Below are 17,869 nucleotides of genomic sequence, written 5' to 3'. Positions count from 1 at the left end.
AGCGATACGGGAAGCGGGAGCGGGAAGCGAGGCACTTTTAAAATTTTAGGAAGCGGGGAAGCGTGGGACCACTTAGGAGCGATTCGGGAAGTGTCTCGGAAGCGACCTAGGAAGTGTCTCGGAAGCGACCTAGGAAGCGTCTCGGAAGCGAGGGGGAAGCGAAAAAAATAAAAATAAAAAATACAAAAAATTTGAAAAAAACAAGGGAAGCGAGGGGGAAGCGTGGGGGAAGCGTGGGGGAAGCGTGATGGGAAGCGCGCTTCCCATTAAAGGGAAGCGTGTCCCCCATTAAAGGGAAACGCGTCCCCCATTAAAGGGAAACGCGCTTCCCAAAAAAGGGGGACGCTTCCCCCCACGCTTCGGAAGCGCGACGTTCCGCGCTTCCGAAGCGCGCTTCGGGGAAGCGCGCTTCCCCTTTTAGCTAGGCGCTTCCGGTAACCCTGGTTTGAACCTTAGTGACAAAAGTTTAAAACGGCAAAATATTAGCAGCAAAAGTCACAATAAATAGAAATTTTTTGAAAAAAAAAACTCATTTTTGGCAAAATATTGGTAATAACAAGCAAATTTAAAATTGATTTTTTTTTTTTATAAAAAATACAAATAAAAAGTATTTAAAAAAAATTTGTGGTTTTTTCATGACAAATAGCTGTTAAAAACATAAATATCAAGTTTAAAACACAACATAGACCCCATGTAATTGGGACAAGACGTGATGATGATTCATAATCACCATTATATTTATTTTTTGAATTTTTTACTTTTTAAAGTTTCCCCCTCAAATAAAAGCCAAAATCCTTCTCTGAACACAAGCAAGAAAATCTCAAAATCAGTCAATTAATGCCGAGGACTAATGTGAAAATTTGGAGTCTTCATCCATACCTACCCCATGTATGACAAACAACAGTTCAAAGCAATGTTGTAAGTATCGTACTATATGAAATGATACATATCGTTACTATAGAAAACAACAATACGATACACACTAGTATCGCGATACGAGTGTGTATTGTATCTGTATCGTACGATACAACACCTACGACGCACTTTAGAAAGGGTTGAATCATAATTTTTTCTTTTTGGGTTTTAAAGACCTCTTGAGGGCCGACTTCCTCATTTGTTTAGAGGCCATTAAAGGGGTATCCACGCACCTTAGGAGTCGTAAGAGTGATTTGAAGGCCGATCAGTGCGCAAAGGAGAGGGATTTTGCGGTTTGCTCAAGAGTGAATTTTCACCATTTTTCACTCAAGGAAGTAGGTTAAGGTAAAAAATCCGTATTCTTTGCTTTTTATTGAGTTTTTTTTGGAGATGACATCAAATGATCTTGCATGGCAATTGGGCACTCAAGAAATGAATGAAAACCGATTGAAAATTGCAACTATTGTCATACTATTTTTCTAGTGATATCTCTCGATTGAAGCATCATTTAGCCAAGACACATCTCAGTATTGCGGCCTGCACGTCAAGGAATCTGTCGGATGCCGTGAAATGACAATACCAACAATTAATCAAAGGTTTGAGAGAAAAAGACAAGAAAAGGCAGAAATGGGTATGCATAACCCTAGGAGGACAAAGATGAGCTTCATACTTCCGATCTTACACCCTTAGAATAGCACCAAAAGTAAGAAGTTCAGAAGTAAAGGAAACAGGTGTAGCAGGTGCTAGTAGTAGTAGTAGTGTGGCGGGCACAAAAAGAAGAGGAGAGAGTTATTCCATAACAGATAGAGCTAGAGACTCTATTAGGAGTTTTTTCCTAATAAGACTGCCCCTGGTGCACAACCTGACATTTGTAATGCTATGACTACTCAACATTTAGTCGAGCAGGCGAATGTCGTGGTTGAAAGATGGTTCTATGATGCCTGCATTCCTTTAAATGCAGCAAATTCTTTTCGTTTTCAGGTCCTGACAGATATCATAACCAGTATCGGGCCTGAATATAAAATGCCTTTATATCATGCTTTGAGAGAAAAAAATGTAGATACTAATGTAAATGAAGTGAAGGCATATTGTGATAAGATGAGACAGTCATAGAGAGAAATTGGGTGTAATATCATGGCAGATGGATGGACAGACAAAAAGTTAAGGACCTTGATAAATTTTCTTGTCTATTGCCCCAAAGGGACTATGTTTTTGAAGTCAACTAATCTGTCTGATACACCCAAAATAGCAAATGTATTGATCAGGTTATGAAAGAGGTTCAACCTCAAAATATTGTTCAATTCATTAATGATAATGCAGAAAGTTATAGGGCAGCATATAAAGAATTGTAGAAATTTATGGGTTATTCTTTTGGACCTCGTGTGTTGCCCATTGCATAGACTTTATGCTTGAGGACATCGGCAACATGGATGAGATAAATCACACGTTGGAATGCTACCAAGAAGTCATGCATGGATTTTGAACCTAATAAGAAAGTACACTAGTGGTGCTAAGTTGATTTGTAGTGTAGTTACTAGATTTACTACGAATACTTTGCCGGTGCAAAATCTAGTAAAGAATAAAACTGCATTAAAAAAATGTTTCATCAGATAAGTGGAATGCATGTCCTCATGCACAAAAAAGAAAGCTAAGAGAAATTGTAGATATTGTATTTAAAAGTGAATTCTGGATTCATTCATGAAGTTGTTGAGAATACCTATACCTTTGGTGAAAGTACTTCGATTGGTTGACAGTGAAGACTAGCCAGCGATAAGTTATCTCTATAAGGCCATGAATAAGGCAAAAGAGGTCATTAGAGATGATTTGAATGGAAAAAAAAATTGTACATGCCAATATGAAACATCATTGATCATATGTGGACAGGGCAACTTCATCAACCTCTTCATGCTGCAACATATTATTTAAATCTTGTATTTAGATACTCCCCTACATTTAATATGGACAGAAAAGTCAACAAGAGACTTTTGGATTACATCGAAAGGTTGAACCCTGATTATGGCGTTCAAGATCAAATTCATAAAAAAATGAAAATTTATGATAATGCATTGTATGATATGATGAGACCTGCAACTGTGCAAAATTTATTTTGTTTATTTCAATTTTAATTTTATATTATTATTTAGTTATGATGTTTTGTATGATTATATTTGTTATTGTTTTACTGATTTCTCATTTTCTTGTTTTTTTTCAAACATGTGATAGACCAGATTTGTAAGTGATGCTCCAAATTTGAGAACTTTTGTCATTCACATTCTTAGCCAAGCGTCTAGTGCAAGTGGATGAGAGAAAAATTTGAGCGTCTTTGAGCAAATACATACAAAATGAAGAAATAGATTAGATCACAAAAGGCTCAATAACCTCGTCTACGTTCGCTACAACTTACAACTGAAGCAAATGTATATAAATTTATAAAGTATATTTGTTATTTTTATGTGCTTATTTAAAGTTTTTTTATATCATATAAAACCCAACTAATTTTAAATTTTTAATGTCAACTTTTTATTTTTTAGGCAACTAGAAAAGTTATCATTAAGGAAGCACAAAGAGTAATTTGATCCCATTGGTTTGAAAATTTGTAATGTATTGGATGAATAGATTCAAGAAGAATCAAATATTTTGAATGAAGAGGACATTCAATAGATCAACATGGAAGGAACACAGGAAGCCGATGATGAAGAACCCACGTACATTGAAGATGATGTGAATGTCGAAGGAAGAGAAGAAGATAATGATGATGATGATGATTGAGGATATAGTTTTAAAAAACGTGGCTATTTAACTGTTAAGTATTCATAAACTTGGTTATTTTATTTTAGTTTATGTAATATGAAAGTACGAGTCATGAGTATATCCTTAATTGCAAGATCTTTAATATTTTGCATTGTTCTTGTGAGATAATTGATGTTTGATGTTGTCTTATGCAACTCATAGAGACAAATGTTTCATATGTGATTTTATAGTTGTATTTTGTGCAATTCTTTATTGTTTCATGTATTATGATTTTTTTAGAATTTTTGATAATTTTTTTGAAATTTTTATTACAAATTTATGATTGTTTTGAGCCTGGCCGATACTACAATACTTACAACCTTGATTCAAAGACAAAAGGCATGATGTGAAACACACTACACAATCATAGACAAAACCAAAAACTTTCATGGTGATAGAGAATAAAATAGGAAATAATCCCAGCTAAAGACACCACGGATATTCTGGAAAAGGCTCCCTTGGTTTTCTAGTTTGTGTTTCACTGTTTCTGATGTAGTTTGTTCTTAAATTAAAACTCTTTAGTTATTTAACCCACCGAGTTAACAAAGCATACCATGCACTCATTTCGTATCTCATTTGCTACTTTTGCTAGCTTAGATTTATTAGTGGCTGAAATAGTTTGTGTGTGCGTGTGTGTGTGTGTGTGTGCATACAAACACACATATTCAGGTGCATGTGTATATATATATATATATAAGGTAATACATATACATATATTAATATATATGTATATGTATCTACTTATTATATATATAAAATATATATTTCTATTATTTAGCTGTAGGGGTAGTTTAGTCTTTTACTCTTTTTTGTGCATATTCATTTCTTGAATATGTATTGTATTTTTTTCCTTTTTATTTTTCTCTTTTTTCTTTTTTCTTTTTTGTACCCTTTGTACTTTGTACCTTGGGGGGGCCACCACTAGTGTGACTGTTGGAGGGGCTCCAACGACTATGTGGGAGCCCCTCCAAGGGTCTTTCCAAGCCCTATATAAAGGACTCTCCTCCATTGTATTTTTCAAGGCTTTGGGATTATAGCCCAAGCTTGTGTTAGTGGAACTTATGACTTTTGGATTCGTATTTGTGCATTTGTGAGTTTGTGTTGTGCATTGTGTGCACAAGTGTTTCAAGTGTTCTTGTTAGGCGTTTGTATACACATTTATTTCCAAGAATATTGTAATATTGTTCGTAGTATCTTGTTGGAGATACTTTCACATGGTATCAGAGCCTCGTTTGAAGGAGTATCGTGCATTTTTTCGCTTTTGAAGTGCCTCGAAAAACGTACCTTCAAGCTATTGGTGTTGAGAGTGGATCATCTCCTTCGGGCAATATTTTAGAAGCCTCTTTTGTCAAGAAAGAGTTGAAAAGCCTTTGAGGTACGTATTGTTTTTCATTATCTCTCCTCTCTAATAGGTGAAAAAGACTTTCATTTCTCTCTTGGGTTCAAACTCAATGGGTCAAATTATCATGTTTGGGCCGGTAACATGGAAGCTCACATCAAAAGAAAAGGGCTTTGGGGCTATGTCCAAGGCTCGATTCCCGAACCGGAACCCAAGATAACTTTAATAGGAGGAGAGATAAAAATTCTTGAAGGAGACGAAAGAACCAAGGCCCTTGAAGAATATACGAAAAAACATGAAGAATGGGAAATGAGGAATTTTAAAATCCTCTCTTGGATATTTTCATCCGTAGAAACGAGAATCAATGCAAATATCATAAAGTTCAAGAAGGCTTCTCAAGCATGGGAGTATCTTAAGAAGATGTATACCTCTAGGGATTTATCCCACAAATACTATCTCCAAAAGAGGGCGCTAACGCTTCAACAAGGAGAAATGTCTATTAGAGAGTACTTTGCTGAGCTCTCTTGTATTTGGGATGAGCTTGCTATGCTCGAACCCAAATGGAGTGGTGAAGCCATAGAGCTTCGTCACAAACAATTGAAAGAAAATAGAGTTTTTAATTTTTTGAATGGGCTTAGGCCCAAATTCGAACAAATCTGATCTTCTCTTTTATCCGCTTTTTCTTCTCCCCCTCTTGAAGATGTATTAACTAAGTTAAGTGGGGAAGAAACTCGGATGTGTATAAGCAAGAATACCCCAAGTGTATTAGCCACACCTTCAAATAATGAAGATAATGAAAGTGTAAATGTCGTTTCAAGACCGGAAAACAACTTAAAGACATACAAGCCTCCTTATTTCAAAAACCAAAATCCAAGTGGACAAGGACGAAGGAGGGACTATAGCAAGCTTACTTGCTACTTTTGTAAGGAACCAGGGCACATCAAACCCATGTGTCCAAAGTTAAAAAAGCTTCTTGCCATGGCCATTACATCTCAAGAAGGCTCATCATCTTCAAATGAAGCCCTCTCTCTTTAACAAATCGTAGATGCTCTTCAACCCCTTCTAAAAGGGGCCACTTCCGGTGCGGCCATGTCAACCTCCTCTCCCCCGATAAGACTTCTTGGCCTTTGGATTCGGGTGCTTCCTTTCATATGACTCCAAGTTTTAATTCTTTTTTCGAGTATACAAAAAATCCTCTTACATCCTTTGTTTCAACCGCGGATGGAACGTCTCTTGAAGTAAAAAGAATGGGTAACTTTGAAAAACAATGATTCTTTATTCCAAAAATTAAATTTATACCCAAATTAAACTTAAATTTACTTTTCATTTCTCAACTCTCGGATCATGGGTGTGATATAAAATTCTCATCTAACAAATGTTAGATGCAGGATCGCCAGTCTGGGAGATTGATTGGGGAAGGGTGATCTTTACTATGTCGATTAACTTCAAGTTCCAAAGAATCCTTTTTGTAATGTTGTCCAAAAAGATATTAATGTATGGCACAAAAGACTTGGACATCCAAATATTGTAAAAATTTCTCATTTGCCTTTTGTCAAAAGTTTATGCAAAACTGATTTCACTTATAATGATTGTATACTTGGGAAAATGAAAAAATTACCTTTCTTTCAAAGATCTATGTTTACAACTAGACCGTTTGAAATTGTTCGTTCTGATGTATGGGGTCCGACATCAGTTTTATCAAAAGGTGGATTTGCTTATTATGTTATTTTTGTTGACGATTATACGAGATATTGTTGAATTTATTTTCTTAAACAGAAATATGAAGTTTTTTCAACTTTTAAAACCCTATCATATGATGATTAAGAATCGGTTTAATGAAAATCTCAAAATTTTTAGAACTGACTCAGGTGGAGAATACATTTTAAATGATTTCAAAAACTACCTTGAAAAATATGGTATTCACCACCAAAGATCTTGTCCAAAAACCCCTCAACAAAATGGGTTAGCTGAAAGAAAGCATAGACATATAATAGAGACAACCCGAACTTTGTTGGTCTCTCAAAACATCCCAAAAGGTTTTTGGGCTGAAGCTGCTCTTGCATCTGTTTGTCTAATAAATCGGCTACCCTCTAAAAACTTGAACAATATCTCGCCTTTTGAAAAACTCTATACTAAACAACCTGACTATAGTTGATTAAGAATATTTGGTTGTAAATGCTTTGTTCTTACTGATAAGAACGATAAGCTCTTACCTAAAGTGATTCCCTATGCTTTTCTTGGATATTCTGAAACCCATAAGGGGTTTCGTTGTTATGATATCAAGAATGATAAGTTGTATGTCTAAAGAAATGTGAGTTTGCTGAAAAATGCTAATGGTTTTGAAAAAGGTGAATCGCGTGAAGATAACATGGATTATTCTTTCCTATTTGAAATGTTAGCTCATGATGATGACAATGAGGATAGTGATGATGGTTTTACTCCTAATGACATCAATGAAAATGAAGATAGTTCCCCTCCTCTTCCCTTGGTACCTCAACATAGTAATGAAGAAGATTTAAGAGAACCTATAACATATATCTATAGAGAAAGAAGTAATTTCAGGAGTGCTATTGAAAAATACAGTGAACCTAGTAGTTCTAGTTCAACAAATGATGATCTACGAAGAACTGAGAGAAGTAGAAGAGTACCCTCTAAGTTTGTCTCATTTGATTTTTTTTTGCCCAAATATAGGGCTTGTCTTAGCGCTATTCACTCTTACTTTGAACCAAGGAATTTTGAGGAAGCTAAAAAATGTATCGAATGGCAAGAAACTATGCAAAATGAACTCACTGCTCTTAAGAAAACAGAGACATGGGAATTCCAAACTCTACCTATTGGAAAGAAAATCATAGGCTACTGTTGGGTATTTAAGATTAAGACTAAGAGCGATGGATCTCTGGAGAGATACAAAGCTCGATTAGTTGCTAAAGAGTATAGTCAAGAGTATGGGATTGACTATGAAGAAACCTTTGCGCCCGTTGCTCGAATGGTAATTGTCCAATGTCTCATCTCTGCTGCTTCTATCAACAAATGAAACATCTATCAAATGGATATTAAGAATGTTTTTCTGAATGGTGATTTGAATGAAGAGGTTTCCATGAATACTCCACCTGGAATGGAGACTCCCAAAGAGAAGGTCTTCGCCTTAGGAAAGCCCTTTATGGCTTAAAACAAGCCCCTAAGGTTTGGTATGATAGGTTCAACTCTGTAATGATAGAAAATGGTTTTTCATCTTGCTTTATTGATATTGCTTTATTTGTTAAGAAATCTAATGCAGGGAATGCTATTTTACTTCTATATGTGGATGATATGCTTATAACTGAAAGTGATTCTAAAGGGGTTAAAAACATAAAATCAATTTTAAAGGATAAATTTGAAATGTCTGACTTGGGTTTTCTAACTTATTTTTTGGGTACTGAAGTAGCTTTCTCTCATAGAGGGTATTTTTTGTCTCAAACTAAGCTTGCGTCTGAGATTACTGACAGGTCAGGTATTACTGATGATAAGGTTTGTGAAACTACTGCTATAGTAGGAGTTAAAATGAAGATTGATGATGGTGTTTTTCTCTCTGATCCTACTCCCTACAGACAACTTGTAGGATCGTTGATGTATCTGAGTATTACAAGACCAGATATCTCACATACAGTTCATACGACAAGCCAGTTTCAGCATGCACCAACCTCCGTTCACACGAGTGCTATCTTACAAGTCGTAAGATACATAAAGGGCACTCTAAATAAGGGAGTTTTCTTGTCCTTTTCCTCTGATTTAAAATTAATTGCATATACTGACTCTAATTGGGGAGGTAACCCAAACAACCGTCACTCCACCACTGGTTTTTGTGTGTTCTTAGGAGATTCACTGATTTCATTGAGATGTAAGAAGCAGCAAAAGGTATCTCTATCATCAACTGAAGCCGAATATCGTGTCATGGCGACTATTACTATGAAAATTATATAGATCCATCAGTTGTTGGAAGATATGGGGATCACAATAGAAGGGCCCACCAAGCTATGCTATGACAACAAAAGTGCGATTTATATTGCTAAGAATCACACTTTTCATGAGCAAACCAAACACATAGAAATAGATTGTCAGTATGTTCGTGAGGCATATCTCAAAAGAGTCATTGACCTTCTATATGTCACATCAGAATATCAATTGACAGATTTCTTCACTAAAGTTTTGTGTGCTCCGCGCTTCAACTTCCTTCTTAGCAGACTTTCGGTCATCCTGCCCTAAGTTTGAGGGGGGGTGTTAAATTATGTAATCAAATCATGTAATGTTATATATATATATATATATATATATATATATATATATTATATAAGGTAATATATATACATATATTAATATATATGTATATGTATCTACTTATTATATATATAAAATATATATTTCTATTATTTAGTCATAGGGGTAGTTTAGTCTTTTTCCTTTTTTGCGCATATTCATTTCTTGAATATGTATTGTATTTTTTCCCTTTTTATTTTTCTCTTTTTTTCTTTTTTCTTTTTTTGTACCATTTGTATTTTGTACCTTGGGGGGCCACCACTAGTCGTTGGGCCCCTCCAACGGTCACATTTGTGACCGTTGGAGGGGCTCCAAGACCTATGTGGGAGCCCCTCCAAGGGTCTCTCCAAGCCCTATATAAAGGGCTCTCCTCCATTGTATTTTTCAAGGCTTTGGGATTATATCCCAAGCTTGTGTTAGTGGAACTTATGACTTTTGGGTTCGTATTTGTGCATTTGTGAGTTTGTGTTGTGCATTGTGTGCACAAGTGTTTCAAGTATTCTTGTTGGGCGTTTGTATACGTATTTATTTCCAAGAATATTGTAATATTGTTCGTAGTATCTTTTTGGAGATACTTTCACACACACACACACACACACACACACACATATATATATATATATATATATATATATATATATATATATATATATATATATATAGTTCTAGTTTGCTCGATAGGGGCATTTTCATCTTTTCACGTATACTCATAGTTGTTTTCTAGAAGCAACTATTTTCTTATTTATTTTTTATATTTCTTTTATGTATTTTTCCCTTTTCTTTTTCCTTTTTGTTTATAGCATTTGGGGCCCCACTCATAGAGTCGTTGGGGCCCCAACGGTCATAAATATGACCGTTGGGAGCTCCCCAACGACTCTATGAGGGGAGCACCCAATGGTCTCCTCCTCTCTCCTTTTGTGTATAAGGGGAGTCCTCCTTTATTCTTGCATTGTATTTTCACAAGTCTCCTTCAATAATATTCATTCTTTACTTGTTTAATTTGCCTTTTGAGGTTTTTTATTGTCCCTTCATGGACTTCTTGCTTATGTACTTATTGTGCACTTGTATTTGTCCATACTTGGACTTGGTAGATGCTTTTGCATCTGAAGCTTGTAATTCCACATACTTTATTACATGGTATCAAAACATGGTTGTGCTCTTGGTCTCTTTAAAGGTGACCATTGAAAGATCGTGAATTGGGAATAAAGTCCTTACTGCTATTTAAGTAGAGGGTCTCTTTTATACCTTTTGTCCTTTTTCTCTCTAAGTTACTATGGAGAATGAGCATAAGATTGATCTATCCTTCAAGTTAAATGGTACCAACTACATGATGTGGGCATCCGGCATGGAGAATAACCTCAAAGGCAAGAAGCTTTAGGGATATGTGATGGACTCCATTTCGGAACCTCAACTCAAGCTCATCAAGATGTAAGGAGGTCAAGAAAAAGATCTAGAAAAAAATGCTCGCACAAAACCTATTGAGGATCATCAATTCAAAATAGAAGATTGGAAAAGTAAACATGTCAAGATCCTCGCATGGTTCGTTATGAAAGGTATCTATAAACAAAAAGATCTTGCAAGGCAATTCTTTTTCCAAGAACAAATATGTACCATTAAACAAGGGGACATAAGTGTCCACGATTATTTTAGCACTCTTAGTCATTTATAGGACGAACTATCTCTTCTTGAACCCATGTGAGTTGCTAGTGAATGTTGAACTAAGAAGAGAGCAAATGGAAAAAGAACACTTTTTCCAATTTTTACATGGGCTTAAGCCCGAATATGAACAAGTTAGATTGTCTCTCCTTCATAGATCTAAGCCTCTTCTTTTGAAAGATGTTGTTGCTAAAATATGCCAAGAGGAGACTCGTCTTGATATGATTAAAGGAAGAGATGAAGTATTAGTTGTGTCCAAGCCCGACAATCATGTCAAAACATACAGATCTCTATACTTTGGGAGGCAAAATATCTATAATGAATGCTACAAGAAGGGTATTTGCCATCATTGTCGTGAATTGGGTCATATAAGGCCTAATTGCCCTAAATCATATGAAAACCCGAAGAATAAAGTTGCTTTCGTTGAAGAAACCACATCAAAGAAAGAAGAACCAATTAAAGGAAAAGATTCATTTTCGCTTGCTCAATTATCAAAGGCGCTTCAAATGCTACTCAAATCTCCATCCACATTCGGTGCCGCAATAGCCTCATCTTCTCCTCCAGGTATGTCTTCTTGGATCCTTGATTTGAGGGCCTCTTTCCATACGACACTTCTTGAGAATGGTTCATCCGATTTATGCACTAATTCAAAAACCTCTTATGTTTCAATTGCCGATGAAACATCTTTGCAAATTAAAAGTGTCTTTAAATTCCTCTAAAAACTTTTTCGTGCCAAAAGTAAGAGTTGTTCCACAACTAAGTTTGAATCTTCTTTCCATTTCACAAATTTTCGATCATGGATGTGGAACCTCATTCTCATCTAAGAGTTGTTCCGTGCAGGATCTTTGGTCCGAAAAGCTAATTGGGCAAAGCCATAGGAAGAGAGATCTCTACTACATGAACTATCTAAACCTTCCTCTAAACTCTTTTTGTAATTATGTCCAAGATAAAGATATTGAAACTTAGCATAAACGACTTGGGCATCCAAGCTTCTCTAAGATGTATCTTCTTCCCTTTGGGGAAAATTTTTGCAATGAAAAAAATTTAGTTTGCAAAGATTGTATTTTTAGAAAGATGAATTCCACTCCCTTTCCAAATAGAACCTTTGTCTCCAAAAATCTTTTGAATTAGTGCATTCGGATGTTTGAGAACTTTCACCCGTCATATCAAAAGGAGGATATTCATATTATGTTACCTTTATTGATGATTTCACTATATATGTATGGATATACTTTCTTAATTTCAAATCCGATGTCTTCTCCTTCTTTAAAAAATTTCATTTGATTGTCAAAAATCAATTTTAAAGCAATATCTCTATTCTTAGATCCGATTCGGGTGGTGAGTATTTATCAAATGAATTTCAAAATTATTTAGAACTAAATGTAATTTGTCATAAAAAATTATGTCCTAGAACTCCCTAACAAAATAGAATAGCTGAATGAAAACATAGACATATTTTAGAAACCACTAGGACACTACTTATTTCTAAAGACATTCTAAAAGGTTTTTGAGCCGAGGCCGCTCTAACATAAACTTATTTGATAAATAGAATGGTCTAATCATCCTTACAAAACATATCCCTTTATGAAAATTTATTTGAAAGAACACCTGACCTCAATCGGTTGCGGGTCTTGGGTTGTAAGTCTTTTGTATTTTTTTACAAAAGAGATAAATTGTCTCCAAAAGCCATTGAATGTGTATTCATGGGTTATGGAGAGAACAAAAAAGGATATAGATGTTTTGATCCTAACAACAACAAACTAAATGTTTCTGAAGATGTAACCTTTTTGGAAAATGAAAATGGTTTTAAGAAGACCAAAGAAAACAATGAAATTGATTATACATTTTTATTTGATCTCTTGTCACAAGAAGAGTTGAATTCTTGTGATGATTCTTTGGATGACATAAGGGATAATCCCTTAAATATCAATGAAAATGGTGATGATAATGTGCATGAAGAATCACCAATAAATAATAATGTTATTGATAAACCTATGCAAACTTATACCCAGCGGGAACAAAGGAATCCTCTAAATGCTTTAGAAAAATATTCTCAAATTTTTTCATTAGAGGAAACCTCTCTTAAGAGATCCAATCATATCTCCAACCCATCAAATAGGTTTGTATCTTATGATACATTAACACCAAAATATAGGTATGTCTAATTGCATTGCATTCCTATCACGAACCATCACATTATAATGAGGCAAAAAATCTTCCTCAATGGGTTGAAGCTATGAATATAGAACTTAAAGCTATTGAAAAAGCTAAAACATGAAAAATAACTTCATTACCTGTAGGAAAGAAATCTATAAGATATAGATGGGTTTTTAAGGTTAAAACCAAGAATGATGGGTCTCTCGAACGATACAAAACTAGGTTAGTAGCTAAAGGGTACTCTCAAGAGTATGGTATTGACTATAAAGAAACATTCGCCCCGGTTGCGAGAATGACTAATGTTAGTACCCTTATAGAAGTTGCACCTATTAAAAAATGGCTCATCTACCAACTAGAAGTGAAAAATGCTTTTATCAATGGTGAATTAAATAAAGAAGTTTACATGGATCTTCCACCAAGATTTTGTATTGAAAAGGGTAAAATCCTTAAGTTTAAAAAAGCGTTATATGGTCTAAAACAAGCTCTAAAAGCTTGACATGATAAATTTAGTAATGTAATGACTCATCCGGGTTTTCATTTATGCCATACTGGCACGGTTCTTTTTGTTAAAAGTATAAGTTTTATGGTTGTTATTCTTCTACATTATGTAAACGATATGATTATCACTAGAAGTACCCAACAAGGAATCAGTGATATTAAAAATATTTTGAAAGAAAACTTTGATATGTTTGATTTAGGTTTCTTAAGATACTTCTTAGGTATTGAAGTTGCGTACTCCTCTAGAGGGTACATTCTTTCTTAAATGAAACTTGTTGCTAATATTTGCACTAAGTTTGGTATTTCAGATGATAAGAATATAGAAACTCTAAAAGTAATTAATGCAAAATTAAAATTAGAAGATGAGACCCTATTCGAAGATCTTACTCCTTACTGCCAACTTGTTGGATCACTCACATACTTATCCATCACAGTTCACTCCGTCAGTCAGTTTCAGCATGCTCCTACCACTGTGCACATGAGTGTTGTCTTTCTTTCTTCATCTTCTTTATTTGATTTGCATGCCTATATTGATGCTTATTGGGGGTGGAAATCCCAATGATAGAATCTCAACTACTGGTTTTTGTGTATTTTTAGGTTCATAGAGATACAAGAAGCAGCATAGAGTATCACTATCCTCAACTGAAGTTGAATATCATACAAAGGCTACTACAATTATAGAGCTTGTGTGCCTTCGAAGTCTTCTCAGATATATGAGTATAATCATCTCCACTCCTTCAAAGATGTGCTGCGACAATAAGAGTGCAATTTACATTGCAAGCAACCATACATTCCATGAGTGAACCAAACATATCGAGATAGATTGTCATTATGTACGGGACGAATATTTGAGAGGAGCTATTGCATTGTCATATGTTACATCAGAGTACCAGCTGACAAATTTTTTCACAAAAACTCTTCCTGCTCCTAGCTTTATCTTTCTCTTTAACAAACTTTCGGTTATTTCTCCATAAGTTTGAGGGGGAGTGTTATATATATATAGGAGCATTTTTGTCTTTTCGCATGTATTCATAGTTGTTTTCTAAAAACAACTATTTTCTTATTTATTTTTTGTATTTCTTTTTATGTATTTTTTTCCTTTTTGTTTATAGCATTTAGGGCCCCACTCATAGAGTCGTTGGGGCCCCAATGGTCATAAATATGACCGTTGGGAGCTCCCCACCGACTCTATAAGGGGAGCTCCCAACGGTCTCCTCCCGTCTCCTTTTTGTGTATAAATAGGGGGAGTCCCCTTTTGTTCTTGATTTGTATTTTCACAAGTCTCCTCCAATAATATTCATTATTTACTTGTTTGCTTTGCCTTTTGAGGCATTTTATTCTCTTCGTGGACTTCTTACTTATGTGCTTATTGTGCATTTGTATTTGTCCATTCTTGGACTTGGTTGAAGCTTTTGCATCTAAAGCTTGTAATTCTGCATACTTTATTGGATTACATACCCTTGTCTTGAAAATTTGGCTTGTTGTCTGTTCGAGTTTCCTCACCTTTCACAGCATAGGTAACAACAATAAAAAATGAAATGTACTATGCTTGATGATTGGACACTTATTAAATAGTTTCAAGCTGATATCGTACTATCAAGACTCAAACTAATTATAAAACTAGTTTCTCCACAAAATTGTGAGACTTATTATATGTTACTTCTATGAAATAAATGGCCAAATTCTGAAAACAAAGGACATTGTCAAGAATATAATAAAATAAACATTGAGAGTTTCATCATTTATCCATTAGCTGTACCTCCTAATGAACGAAGGCTCCGCAAAGCCAGTTGAAAATATGCACTCTTGAAACCGTCACCCCAATCTCCAGCTTTTCCTTTTATACTCACATAATAATATATCAAACCCGCAAGGACCAGAGAAACCACCGTGAATGACCAAGATATCAAGAACATGATCACTGTCAGGCAAATACAAGAAACCAAGACAGTCAAATTGACATATGAAACACAAATTTGCAAATACATATCCAATATCTAGCATGTATCCTCGAAAATCAATTGGCACACTTGAAGTCATGGAATTAAATTGTGTTGTCGATTTTGACGATTGTAAGAATAACATTTACCCAGAAATGGCCTATCAATCTTTTAGGCATGATAAAAATAACTTTTAAGTGATACAGCAAAACTATACCTACACAGAGTGATGCTCCAAGAAGAGAGAGGCTCCAGTGGTGGTATTTCCATCGAGGGCGCCAGCTTGGAGCATCAAGAAGGTCAAGAAGGAAACAGGATAAGTTCACGCCAGCATAACACAGAAGGAAAAACATGGTTACAGTAGGTGTGATGAGATCAAGATTCCCGATAACAACACATCCAATACAGATAAAGGCAGTGAATAATGTCGCAAGGTGTGGATCACCTCCCTCCACAACCTTGAAATATTTAAGAACTGGAAGGATGTCATCATTGGCAATGGCCGCAAGTAAGTTAGGTGCTCCTGTCAGACTCTGAAGTGCTGCACCTAAAGTTGACAATATTATTCCAATATAAATGATTGCTGGAGTTGGCCAAGCGATTGTAGCCGTAAGAAGCCTGTATTGCAAGTAAACTATGTAATAATTTTGTGACACAGCTCAAACACAGACACCATAAATGGCATTTTAAATTTTCACCTAGTTTTGTTAGCATCAGCAGGACATAGGATGCATGGGCAAACAAAGATTATTGGCTAACCATTGAGACCTAGCTTCAAGGCACTGCCACTTCTGAAGCACATATAAATGGGTAAAAGGCAATGGTCTCATGCCTCCAACTAATGCTTGGAGAAGGAGCTATGCCTTTGGTCTTAAAGACATGAAATACCCATATATATAGCTCAGAGCAGTTGCAAAAGAGTTGGATCAAGTTATTTAGACAAATCATAGCATCAAGACCAGTTGGTGCCGAGATGCCATACTTTCTAATAAATGATAGTAAACCCGAACAACAAAGTTCTTTTGTACGCAACAAAATGAAGCTAATATGGACTTCTTACAAAGTCAAAACAGAGCCAATATCAGTTATATTCAAAATCATGGAAAGCAAATTGCACTGTAGCGAAAAAAAAAGGTGAAAAAGCACCAGTTTGACCATGTATTTGCAATATCCTCCACAAACCTATCAGATAAACAATACATGTGTCAGAAACACACCTGTTTGTCAGTAGCTCCTCCCGCTTAGCCACAGCTCCAAAAAGTAAAACAGAAATCAAATACAATGCAGATGTTGTAAGTGTAGCAGCTATTGTTCCAATGGGTATAGACCGCTGGGTGTCTCTCAGTGATGCAGAACGATTTGACCCAGCCATAATTCCAGTAACCGCAGGAAAGAAAAGACCAACCAATGCACTGAAAACAACAAATAACATCATTAGCTCTCAAACATCATCATTTCCTCATCTGAAGAATCTTCACACATGCATGCATATATATAATGAGTTTGTCTTTTATATGCATGGGTCTTTTATATACATTTTACCCTCATTGTTGGCTTTTATAAGACCTAAAGCAAGGAAGACCTTTGATCATGATAATGAGAGTAAAATCTTATAGGTTCTCAAGAAACCACAAGCCATGGTGTCCACTAGCAAAACCATTTTGATCTAGTGTTAGAGCATGTCAAATTGTGGCATAATAGATTATGATATATTCCATTATCTTAAGTTAAAGAATGTTATTTCTAGTGTAGCTAGGATAGAAAGCAGTTTTGACTTTTGTGTTAGAATATGGTGTTAGAAAGCTCAGCATCATATATGTCGTCTTTTCCAATAGTCACTGTAGTAGTAGTAGACCGTTTGAAATGTTGCATTCTGATGGATGAGATCCTTACTCTATTTTGTCTACTAATGGTCATTGTTATTTAGTAACCTTTGTTGATACAATATAAGAATGATCATGGTTTATTTAATGAAATCTTAAAATGAAGTTGTCTCTATTTTCCCTGTTGCGCATAAATGGCTAGAGAATCAATATCATACTTCTATCCTATGTCACATGGGTACGTGACCAGGGCACTTGTACACGTATCAACATGGCTTGGCATAGGTACAAAAACTGGACAAGTACTTGGTATGTTTTAGGTCTGGGTCAGCAAACCTTGACCCAAACCCGATACGAAGCCCATTATTTTTTAACATTTTTTTCATTTAATTCCTCCTCAACCCTCTCCCACAACACACACAGAGAGAGGAGGTATCTCCTCTTCTTCCTCAACTTCT

The 17,869-nt window shown here is 35.4% G+C and overlaps 1 protein-coding gene across 2 annotated transcripts in view; it reads right to left on the bottom strand.

Annotated features, from left to right (window-relative positions):
- Positions 1–17,869, bottom strand: part of LOC149834365 (cation-chloride cotransporter 1-like) — a 95,587-nt gene that overhangs the window by 2,051 nt on the left and 75,667 nt on the right. For both annotated transcript variants that reach the window (XM_090011361.1, XM_090011362.1), the window contains exons 10-12: positions 16,806–17,000; positions 15,806–16,206; positions 15,408–15,569 (exon numbers count right to left, since the gene is read on the bottom strand). In XM_090011361.1, the coding sequence (XP_089867487.1) occupies positions 15,408–15,569; positions 15,806–16,206; positions 16,806–17,000 (758 nt within the window). The remainder of the gene's footprint in view (positions 1–15,407; positions 15,570–15,805; positions 16,207–16,805; positions 17,001–17,869) is intronic.

This window comes from Nuphar pumila, chromosome 6, assembly GCF_984573655.1.
Source record: "Nuphar pumila chromosome 6, dmNupPumi1.hap1.1, whole genome shotgun sequence".
In the NCBI taxonomy this organism is placed as follows: Eukaryota; Viridiplantae; Streptophyta; class Magnoliopsida; order Nymphaeales; family Nymphaeaceae; genus Nuphar; species Nuphar pumila.
Note: the sequence above shows the minus strand (reverse complement) of the source record. Positions and strands in the feature narration are given on the sequence as shown.